This window comes from Phalacrocorax aristotelis, chromosome 2 (genome assembly GCF_949628215.1).
Source record: "Phalacrocorax aristotelis chromosome 2, bGulAri2.1, whole genome shotgun sequence".
Taxonomy (NCBI): Eukaryota; Metazoa; Chordata; class Aves; order Suliformes; family Phalacrocoracidae; genus Phalacrocorax; species Phalacrocorax aristotelis.
In genome coordinates, this window is record NC_134277.1 from 52,048,766 (window position 1) to 52,061,262 (window position 12,497).

The 12,497-nt window shown below is 39.7% G+C and overlaps 1 protein-coding gene across 1 annotated transcript in view; it reads left to right on the forward strand.

Moving 5' to 3' along the window:
* Positions 1–12,497, forward strand: part of STAC (SH3 and cysteine rich domain) — a 75,522-nt gene that overhangs the window by 16,056 nt on the left and 46,969 nt on the right. The window contains exon 2 of the mRNA XM_075083557.1: positions 8,442–8,718. Within this exon, the coding sequence (XP_074939658.1) occupies positions 8,442–8,718 (277 nt within the window). The remainder of the gene's footprint in view (positions 1–8,441; positions 8,719–12,497) is intronic.

Sequence of the window (12,497 nt, forward strand, 5' to 3'; positions counted from 1 at the left end):
GAGATACATATAATCCTAGGTATAAATATGGGATTTGTAGCCTTTCCCTCTGCTCCTGAGAGGAGCAGATCTTCTTTTGTTAGGTGAGGCAGGAGATGAGATCAAAGGGACAAAATGTTTTCCAACCCCATTATAAATCAAGCAACAGGCTTTGGTAATGGAGTGTTACTTAGTTTGTTTTGATTTGTAATGTGTTTTGATTTATGCATAGGTTCACAAAAGAGGAAGACTTCACAATCATTAAACTCAACACAATGAACCCAGCAGGCCTTACTTTGGGATGGTTAATCTGATTTTCATGAATCGGATAGTAAGTTTGGGAAAGCTACAGTAAAGCTTCTGAAAGATCTTGTGAGCTGTCAGCTTGAAATGCTGCAAATTTGAGATTCACTGTTCTTCCTCTCTGCTAGAAGCAGGCTGAACGCAAACCATGGCTGAGTGATACTGCAAGTATTTTCCCCAAAGTAAACTTGAAACAGACTTGTTAGGAAGTTTGAAGAAATACTGATAGACACTAGATCTGTCAGGAAGAGAAATGTAATGCACTCTTTCTTCTTTCTAGATTACTCTTTCTAATATAGCTTGATTAAAAGAAAATGAAGGAATACACCTAAAGAGGGCTGTTCAAAAAAACAAGATCAAAAATGCTGTTAGATATAAAAATTGAGAGTTTTGGCTAAATAAATAAATATATTGTGTCGGGGGGGGTGGTGGGATTTTACTTATGTTTTGATAAAAAAGCCTTAAAATTTTCCGGATTTGAGAGCATCATTATATTTAGTAAAGTATTACATTTATTAAAGTATCATTACACTTATTTTGCATCTGTTTCCTCCTTTTTACAAGCTGTTTTAAACTGTTTAAATGACTGTGAGTCTTTTGAAGTTAATATGAAAATATATTTGGCAGGGAAGGTAATACTAGCTCAGGGTAAGTCACAATTGCAGAATATCTAACACAAAGTAGTTTACTCTTGATGCCTTCAGACTAAGTATACAGTTCTGTACATAATGGAGACCAAAAAAAGGATTTCCCTGAGATTTGATGGTAATTGTTATAGTTAATAAATTGTTTGGTTTTGTTTCCTCAAATCTATCATTCCCTGGACTGCATTATTTTGTCCTGTCACATCTTATGCTGGATTTTGAAGATATATAAAGGAATTTGGAGTGCAAGGGAGACTTTTTCATATTTTCAGGCCTTAAAACTTTCAACACTTTTTCACATTTGTCTCACATATTTGCTAATCCTGGTTCTTTGCAATATTAGAAGAAGACATACCCAAAACTGTAGGATAACTTCAAACCAGCTGCAGGAGCAATTGTTGAGAACTAGGTTAATTTTTCTACTTAGTTTAAACCAAACCAGAGAGTCGTACAGAAGGAACAGGTCTGCTAAGCAAACACTCTTTGGCTACACGTGCAGACTGTACCTCTTGATAATTTAGAGGTCTGCCAATTAGATATGTAAACGCACAGCTGCCAAGGATGTAGTACATCAGGAGAGGGCTGAGAACGTGTGATTCACAGTGACATCTGTGGAAGCAGTGACAACTGAGCATCCCTTCAGATTTCGTGCTTTCAAACCCTGAGGCTCTTTCAGGGATTTTTGCTGTTATGCCGTGGCATGCCAATCAGAGCATTCCATTGTAGTTAATCCTCTACTTGTGAAACAAAATCACAGAAAGACCACTGCCTGAAAAGGCTTATATCCTAAATAGGTTTGAGGATCACTGAGTGGGTTTCAAAAACAGTATAGGGCAGGGAGGAGAATCTGAGGATGATGATCAGAGCAGCAAGAGCCAACCAGAGTAGTTGGAGGTACCCAACAAATCACTAACAATGCTATTGTTAGGTAGTATGGAAAATGTCTCCCCTTTGACTAGTCCAATACGGTATTCAGGCAGGCAGTTTGATTTATTTATTTTTTTACAACAATAACAAACATATTTGTTGTAATGCCAGCTATGCAATCTGTTAGGGAAAATACACAAATATAATACATAGCAGATTCTGCAATAACGAACACTCCCTCTTTGTCTGTAGTGGATTAAAAGGATACAGATTCCAAGAAAGTTGGCTAGGGCAGACACAATTACATGATAGGGCCAGATTCTCAGACTGTATAAATCAGCTACAATTGAAGTCAGTTTAGCTAATTCAATTTGAACTAGTAGAGTATTTGTACTATTTATTATTTAGAAAGAAGAAGGTATCAGCATTGCTAACAAATTTTATCACAGATGTTTTGCCAATAAACAGTACCAACCCCTTAAGTATTTGAAATATCCTTTTATCTTGTTAATGTTATAAGACATGGTACTTCTCTCATCAGCAGGCAAACACACATATTATGAAATTGCATACTGGCTTTGGGCATGTCATAACCTTATTTTTGCTCATTAAAATATCAGGGCAGTACATTTTCAAATCAAACCCAGAAAAAAACCACCTTTGTGCTCAGAAATCACCTACTTTTATATCCCTCAATTATAAGAAGAAAATCATTGGCCTTCATGCTCACGAAAAGTAAGCAGTTCTGTTTAAACTGGTTCCTTGTGTGGTCTTAATCCACATAGCTAGCTGAAGCCCAACAATGCCGCCAGGCTAGCTTACACACTGGTAACATCCAGTCCTTCGACAAATCTAGTTAAAGTCTGAAGTACGTTCTGAGGGTTGCTAATATAGATTGAATGCTCCTTGACCCAGAAAATGGGCTGTACTTAGTAGAATAGATGTAATTCATCAAGACTTTTGTTTTTTCCCTTATTTGAAAGTCTTCTGGTCTGAGGCCCTTTTGGTAATATCCCATGTACCCAGTATGTTCCCTAGTGAGTCTACACAACATCATCTGAGTGCTATGTATTTAAGTCCTTCTTTTATAATAATATGTGAGTCAAATAATTTGGAAACTTTGTCTAAGAATTTGAAAGGAAGAAGAAATAGTTCCTTACAGAAGGTGGATGTTTATCTCTCAGCTGAGTGAAATCTGCTGACAGAGCATTTTTAGTCTGCAAAGCTAAACAACATAGCTATGTTTTATAAGAATTACGGGAATGAAACTGGCTTGATAGCTCATTCCAACTCTGTTAATAGCCTGTATTACTTCTAATCCATCTAATAATATTGTTAACACTAGTGTAAAGAAACGGCTAGAGAAGAGCAAGCAATATCTTTCTTTTAATGCTAGCACAGTAGCAATACAGCAGACAGCTGATGTCTGAAAATGTAGGTTTGGTTATATGGTCTGTCAGTAAAGTACAGTTGATACGCCTTGTTCATTTGTTCATTTCTCCTAGAAGATAGTTAAGAGTGGAAATGTATAAAAATAATCTCCCTGTTGGCCCCACGCTACACCTCTGCTGCTGGTAAGAATGATGAACAGTGGTTGAGAAGGGAACAAGACCAAGCATATTGGGAAATAAGCTGATGCGGGCAGACTCCATGAGGGTTGCTCTGAATGCCAAAGCTGATGGCCCAAGCAAATATAATATAATATAATATAATATAATATAATATAATATAATATAATATAATATAATATAATATAATATAATATAATATAATATAATATAATATAATATAATATAATATAATATAATATAATATTTATCCTTCTAGTAATCACCATTCATTCTGATATCACTAAGGAGGGAGCTTCAGGAAGGGGACGGAAGCATTTATGTGTAGGATGTGAATGGAGTGAGACTTCCTGAGCTTTGAATGGTGACAAGGTGTGATGAAGAAGTTGTGCTAGAGAAATGGTGATGGCATAGGGGACACTTACCTTAGCATTCTGGTTTGATTTGGGAGTATGGTTTCAAAGCAAATCTCCCAGTTGTTGCTCACCCCAGTTTGGCCCTTGTTATGGTTCATAGAGCACAGGCTGCATCACTTGGGGGATTGCTTGTGCTCCAGGTGTGCACCTAATGGACACCAGGACTAATGGGCTGGTCTGGTTCAGAGTGCTTTGTGCCCTGAAATGCATATGGTGTGTACGCTGGGTCCTCAACAGCCCCTGTTTCTTTCTCTAGATCCACTCCTGCTGAGCCACACTGACTTCTAATGTAGACGAGCTGGAGAGGCAAAGGAAAAAGAGTTTCTAGATATCAGGGAGAAGCTAGGAGCCTGAATAAATTACTCTCTGCAGGGTGGATTACTATCTTTTGTAATTGCAAAGCTAGGGATTATAAAACAGCTCAAATCACTCTTGAGTCAAATCTTCCCAACTTCCAGGGGAAGTACTTAAACCAAAATTGTAGAAAATAGTTTTGTGCGTCAAATGCTTAAGTCAAATAAAGTCTTGGTGAGGGCAGGTGCATTTCCCATTCACATCAGAAGCAATGGCACCTAGTTAACACTAGAGATGAGTTTCAATAGCTGTCCTTTTGCTGCCTCCTGTTTTCTGGTCATAGCACTTGAAGAGTTGTATTGAAGAGTAGTATAGGGGAATTAGGAAAAGAGGAGGTGCTGATAAACTACGGTTCATCAGTGCTTCCTAATCCCTTGAAGCTTGAACATTCAGTAACTCCGAGGAAGACGGAGATTGTGCTGGAAGATACTGGAAAAAAACGGGTTGATCAAGCTCTGTGGTTGAGCTGTTGCACTTATCTCTACCTTGCCTGCAGGGTTAGTATGTGCAGTCACTGAGAGTCTGTGTGACTGATAAAATGCTTTTCAATAGAGGCAAACTTTTTTTCCTGACTCTAATTTCAAGCCACAGAGACATCCTGGATTTGATATCAAGAGTTCATGTTTCTGAAGTGTCGATGTTGTAAAGTCTCATGATGCTTTCACAATCCTACAAAAACTCTTGTCATTGTTGGAATTTTATCTTTATTTAAATGAAAGCTAATTTGTAACCTTCCTTGCAGAGGAGAAAATGTGAAAAGCTTAGGGGATTTATCTCAAATATGTTTATTAAAGCCTTTTTGTGCTTGGTTTAGGGTTTTTTTTTTCAGTCACAATACAAGATTTTTCACTGAAGTGATGAAGTAAGTATTGAGTGCAGAACAACCCTAGTCACAGGTTTTTCCAAAGTTTGATAGTGTTTCTTCCTAAGATTTAACTTTGGACTCATTCACTCTGCAGAAAGAAATTATAAATAGTAAAGTTTGCTTACTTTCCTCTCTATTGAAAGAGCTGATTCCTGTCTCAGGTGAATGCTGTAGCAGCTCTATTAGGAGACCATGGCATCTCAAGTGCATTAAATCAATTTACAGCAGATCAAAATCAGGCATATATTACATATCTGTCTTTAATTACATTTCAAATCTCTCAATAAAAGAACAGGGCTAGGCCATAGCAAACTTCAAAATGAGGACATGGTGATATTTAAGGGAAGTGATGCTCACTTGACTCCAGCATAATAATTACTTACACTTTTATGGTTTTATAATTTATACTATCTGTACAGCAACCCGCCCTTGCCCTTGCTTGAGCCAACTTTTCCTGAGTAAACAATCAGTATTAAACTGAATAAACCCATACCTTATTTCAAATTCTCTCATGGGCCTAGTATGAGAAAGGAAAGTTGGATCAAATTTTAAAACCTGATGCCAATCTTCTATTGCACTGTATACTCTCACTTACGCAAGCTGGGTGTAAAACACTCTGATCTGAGAGGTACTTTTTAACCATACTGAGCAAAGTGTATAATTAATTGTGCAAAATGCTAAACGTTGCCTACATTCTGCATTTTTGCATAGTCACTTCTGTACACATATAACCTATTTGGGATATAATAGCTTAGACTTTCGTTGGTGTTTTATGAACACAATGCAAGTCCAAACATGTAGGTGTCTTCCAGCCTGAATGTAAATGAGTATGAAATCTGCATTTGGGTAACAACAAAGATGCCCACTTAATTGGAAATTATTAACCACATTAACACAGGACAGTGCTCAGGGCATCTCAGAGAGGACTATTAGCTTGTGCAGAGATATCTGCCAGATCTGTGAAGGTAATTTGGTCAACTTATTCTTGAAAGTGTATTCTTCTCTGAACATTGTTGTTGGATATGCATGGAGTATGCACAATTGCATGCTCACCTTAGTGTGTATGCACCTGTTTGGACATGCATAGCCCAAATGCTGGACTACCCTTCTCTGGAAAACTGTTGACTTCTCTGCCTGCAGGAGGAAAGCCTGCTGGTACATCCTTTGACTGGCAGATGACTGCACAGGAGAACAGGATAAGGATAGTAAATGCAGAGCTCCTTAAAATATACTGCATTCATTGTCCAAACTAGCAGGGCAGTTGTTTCATGATAAAATAAATACAGTATTGCACAGCTTAGTCTTCTTTCTGTGGCAGAAGCAGCGTTTTGAAATTTAATTAACTTCATGTGGCACTGTAGAAATGGATAGCAGATCAATAATGAATGCCATTTCAGTCACCTTGTGGTGTTGTAATTCTCTGTGTTTTGCTACACTAATTATGTCTGACTTCAGTAAGAAGCATTTCAGGAGCAAGAGGGTAAGTTATTGCTGAGTTCCTGGCTGTCACTGGGGAGATGAAGTAATCTCAGTACTGAGCAACCTCAGTGATTTCAGGAGCTGGTGACTTAACACCCAGGCAGAAGAGGGAAGATGTCACATTTTCTTGGTGCAGTTGTACAGTGAGCTTTGGGCTCAGCTGGTCCATGACGTAGGCTTTAGCTGAAAGAGCTTCAGAAACCAGAAACTGCTCTTACCTAGTAGTTAGTATTTAATGACTTAATTGCCCTTATTTACATATTGCCCCAGAGACTGAGTTTTTTTGCAAACAGGTTAGTATTTCCTTCATTTGGATCCAGGGCTTCTACCATAAACCCAGAGAGAGTTGTGGGTGAGAGTGGTGCATGTGGGATGGGCCCCTGGCTCTGACCCCTCCCTACTCCCAAAGTCACTGTTGGAGAAACAGCTCAGGGAGTAGAATGCAGTTTGCTTCCATGTAGCAAACCCAAACGCTGTTAACTGGAGGCAATGGCACCTCTTTATTTGCTGGACTGAGAGAGTTTATTGTGAAATATGGGAAAGAGTGCTGGCGTGTCTCCCTTCTCCAAGATCAAGCTGCTTGTGTCTCAAGGTGGAAGAGAGGCTTCCCCCCAGGATGCTTTGAGGGTCGTCTCTGACAGCATGCTTTCGGCTACATCATAAAGAAGACGGATGGATCAGGAACAGAATCTAGGGAGGCAAGTGCTCTGAGGCCACTAAGTCAGTGTGACAGACCAGTGCCGTGCTTTTTTGGGAAAGTATGTGAACTCCTTCCCTTTATATTAGTGTGAATTATGATTCCCAATCATCATTGCTTCTAACATAAACAGTTTCTAATATAAACTGTTCCTGCTTGTTACCACAGGCAGCCTGAGCAGCATGGAAAATTTCAGTTGTTACATCGCATTCCCCCAGAGAATTGCAGCAGTGATTGAAATGATTTTGCGGTGGTTGGAATAATGCTGAGTGAAAGGTGGTAGAGTGGTATTGCACTTCAGAGGTAGCAAATGTGAAGTGGATGCAGAGCTGTCTTTCCTTTTTACTCCAGTTGTACTTACTCCAGCCAGTGGGCTGTTGGAGTTGACAGACCTGCAAATATGTGTAGCTGATATCCTGATAGCTTCTGTGCCTCACCTAGCACCCTTCTCAGCCTTATATAAAATTTGGGGAGTGGGGGAAGAATAAGAGGACCTCTGATAAGGCACAAGACAGTTTACAGGTAAAAAGTTTGAGTTAACAAATGTAAGTTAATAATGCTTTATTTTGATGCTTAATAGTCTGACAATCAATACACAATACAATATACAAGACTATATGTGATTCTGTGATATGTGAATGTGTGTTAACTAGTATTAATTAATTAATATATTAACTATGAATTGGCTAGTTAATTATACTGTTGCTGCTCCTTAGCTTTCTTTCCATTAAAAAAATAAAAGAAAAAAAGAATTTCTAAGTCAAAACTTCATATAATCTCTTTTTCTGTCAAAATCAAGAATTTTAAGTATATGAGACATATTTACTGAATTCACTCCTCTTGTAACACCATTTAAAAGCTGTTCCTGAAATGGCTTTACAGGCTGCTTAAGGACCATGCAAGGATGAATAATACTCTAAGTTCTCTGATGCTTGAATACAGAGGATATAGTCTCCAATGCATACAGCTCTCTGCAGTACCTCATTGCTGTAGTACCTGAAAGAAAAGACTGATAGAAGCATTCAATAGGTCTATCAAGTTTATTGTCTAACAGAAAGCATATGTAAAGTAGTTTATTTTTTGATTGGGATCTGTTTTCTTTCCTTTTAAAATGCTGGTTAAAATCTAAAGTCAGTTTTATTGTTCAGATGGTTCAAGGTCTGTCAGTGGCTCCCAGGTTTGCTTGTCAACAGCACACCCCAAAACCAGGAGCCTTGCCTTGCTGTGGAGAGGAAAAGGTAGTAATTGGACCTGGCTTATTTGTTGCAGCTGCAGAAACTGAAACGATCACTCTCCTTCAAGACCAAAAGCTTGCGGAGTAAAAGTGCAGACAATTTCTTCCAGAGGACTAATAGCGATGTGAAACTGCAAGTAGACTTGATGCCTGAGGTGAGCACAAGCACTGGGCAGCTCCCCAGCTCAGAGAGCCAGGCATCCTCCCCCACCAGGGCCCAGCAGCTGCCAGAAAATAGCAAGGCTCACATCTTCCAGGAGCACATCTTCAAAAAACCCACCTTCTGTGATGTCTGCAACCACATGATTGTTGGTAAGAAACTTTTTTTTTACATCTGTGTGGGTGTCTGTGCTAGAACATGCAGGATGACCTTTCCATAACTTATGCGAGCCCAGATGTCTACTTGAGAATATTCATGCAAAAAGGATCTGGATTTATGTCACATCTGCCACAGGCTAATACAAGTTCTATATTTGTTGAGAGATCTCTTGCCTTGTAGACATACTGTTATCACAAATCACAGGTGAGGGTTTCAGCTAGAGTCAAATTCCTCTCTTGTACAGGTTATACTGAGCACCACGCACAAACTTTGTTGTATGTTACACTAGAAATGACAGAAATGCATCTTGCAAATTTATGTCTGCTACCCCTACTCTTTTCCACAGCAGTAATTCTAACTCTTTTGTCCCTTGTGTCTGCCCCCACACCCTGCATTGCCCCCAGTTCCCATTCACTGTGGCGACCATGCCTGCCTCCTCCAACTGCCTCCCATGTCTCCTAAGTGACAATTGGGCAAGAAGTAGCATCTGCTGGGTGGTAGGCTCCAGACTGCTTGTGTGTGTGTTGGCTGCCTAGGACACATGTTTTGGAAGATGTTATAGTTTAACCCCAGTCAGCAACTAAGCACCACACAGCTGCTTGGTCATTTCCCCCATACCCCATTGGGATGGGGGAGATAATAAAGAGGTTAAAAGTGAGAACACTTGTGTGTTGAGATAAGAACAGTTTAATAACTGAAATAAAATAACAATAGTAATAAATTTAATGAAAAGGAAAATAACAAAAAGAGAGAGAAATAAAACCCAAGAAAGACAAGCAAATGAAGAACAGCTTCTTACCACCCAACAGCCAATGCCCACCCTGTCTCAGAGCAGTGGTGCCCCCAGCCGGCTTTCCCCTAGTTTATATGCTGAGCATGATGTCATATGGTATGGAATATCCCTTTGGGCAGTCTGGGTCAGCTGTCCTGGCTGTGCCCCCTCCCAACTCCTGTGCACCTCCTGCCTTCTCAGTCAGTAGAGAATGAGAAGCTGAAAAGTCCTTGACTTACTGTAATGACAACTTAGCAACAACTAAAACCTCAGTGTGTTATCAACATTATTTTCATACTAAATCCAAAACACAGCACTATTCCAGGTATTAGGAAGAAAATTAATTCTATACCAGCCAAAGCCAGGACAGGAGACAAGGTCAACAGAACAAATAACAGTGCAGACCTCCTTGGGATTCTTCTGCCCGATCCCTACTACTCACAAGTCTTCACACAAACTTTATACCTTTGAAGGATCACCCTGTCTTCTCTCTAAAACTGTCCATGGGTATGTAAGTTACTGCCAGGGACTGGCTGACAGACAGACGTAGTGGACAGAGCTAATAATTTATTATTCTCTTCAGTGTGCAGAGAACAACTCCATACTGAGTCCTGCTTGTAAGGTAAAAAGCCAGCCTTCATGCTACAGATTATATATGGGGCTGTGTAAGGAGAGGTCAGGAAATAAGTGGTGGCAGGTGGATGGAGATGTAGAACATGCATGATCACCACTGTGGGAAGCTACAGGAGTTGCTGGTCAGAAGTCTGGCCCTAGAAATTCACATTGTTGCAGCTAGCTTGTTTGCACATGATTGGATCTTCTTGCTGCTTATCACCCAATTGTCCCAGCACAGTAGATCAGAGTAAATTTAGTGTCAGTGTGCCAGTGTGAAAGTGAATGGTGCAATTTCCAGGTTTTTAGGCAGGACAAAGAGTGAAACCACGGTTTAGCTTCATGTAGAAGTAGTGCAGGTCTTTGAGTATAAACTATTGTCTGCAATTTGTCCAGCTTACTGTAAGAAACTCATGTCCCTTGGCATGGAAGTCACTGCCTTTCAGATAGCAGTATGGTGAGTTCTTGAAAGATGCTGATAGAATTGCTCAACTTTTTTTCAGAGAATGGTATCTCCTTTTCTGCATGAGGGTGCTCATTGTCCCCCACTTGTGTGGGGAATTTGTGTTCTTTGGAAAAGGCAGCTGTCTGCAGAACATTAAATCTGATGAAAGACAATCCTGCTTCCATAAATTAAAGAATTAAAGAATTAAACACAAGTCCTGATTTCATCCTCTCTGTACCACAGCTCTACTGAATCCAGGAAAGCAGGAGTTTTGATCCCAGATTTTGGTGTTATTTTCCAGTCTTTTAAAGTTCTTTCTACTTTAAGTGGAAGAACAGGTCAAAGGGAGAAGGAGTAAAGCATCAGTATCAGGGAAGTTCATAGTCCAGAGATTGAAAGGATGTCTGGAAGACAGGCAGTTAGTTGAAATAGCTTTATGTATGGAAGCAGGCCCAGAACTTGTCTTCTTCTGTAATGTGGATGGATGTTCTATCAAAGCTTAGTTTCACAAATATATACTGCAAATACAAGTGTTTCGCATTTCTGGCAGTTTCTGGTGAAGTTGTATAGAGATTAGTATCATCACAAATCTGCACGACACAGCAATACTGTTTCAAAACACTGCTGCTCAAGAGGGATTATTACTGGCAGCAAACTTTGCAGGGAGTAACTCCAGTTCATAAACATTCGTGCCCTTCTCCTTTGCTGGGCAATCTGTCCTCCGCCTGGGATAGGAAAGTCCTGAGGCATAGCTATAAGCTTCAAAACATCAGCTTTAACCCCACCTGCCTTCTGAACATTTTCTGTTCTTTTCTATTCTTTGAGGGCTTCCCTTTTCTGCATCTTAGCTACTTCATTACAGAAAGAAGCCTTTCATAATTGCTGAAGAAGCTAACATGCCCTATTTTGTCTGGCAGCAGTCTGAGTCAGGTGAATTGCTCTGACCTCCTCCAGCACATCTTTGCTTGGAGGTATGGCAGAAAAGATGTTAAGAGTTTTACCTTATAATGCCTTAGAGTCTAGATGCCCTGATTCTCATAGATGTCTACTCTATTCCTGTAATCCTTTCCCTTTGATCCTTACTGCAGTCATGCCTAGTTTTGCTGCATTGTGTTTTAAGCAGCATAGGAGATCTGGATGTTACTGTTTGCAGCTGAATTAATCCATATAAGTTGTGCAACTAATAGTTATGGGGACAGTGAAGCAAAACAGGCAGATTTTCAGGAAATTGTGTAAAGTCTGTTCCCAAAGGAAGACTGAAAAGAATTTACTTCTGTGCAGGGACTCTAAATTTACACTTGCAACATGGAGCCTATTTGTCCTCTCTATTTGCATTTTTCACAGGCAGTGACATTTGAGAGTAATGAGTCTATGGCTTTAAATTCCTTATTGATGAGAATAAAGGCAAAGACAGATACATGTTTTGAAGACTGGGGGAAAGAGTCCAGGAAAATCCCGTCTTGACTTTAGATGGTTTCAATTTTGCCACCAAGAATGATTCCAGGTTCACCTTAAATGGCTTTCTGATCTATGAACTAAGCAGCTCTGTTTGGTACAGGGCAGCATGATGAACTGTGCACAGCACGAGCATGTGGTACACACTTCAGTCTCACTGGCATGGCAGAATCTATCTGTAGCTTTAGAGCGAAGCGGACACTCGAAGCAGAGGCAGCAGGCTCCCTGTGCTGCTCTTTTCACAGCAAAATTAAAGCAAAGGAACATGAAACATTATCTTCCTACAAAAAATATGTGCATCATCTCTTCTTGATTGTTAAGCACTATGAGCCAAATGCTGCCTTTGCACGTGTGCCTGTTTGTTCATTTGACAGAAGTACAATCATAGGAGAAAGGCCAAATATATGTAATTGGTTTCAGCGTTCAGAGGAAGATGTTTACTAGGATCAATATAATGCAAACTTACTCATTCCAATGTTTTTCATGCA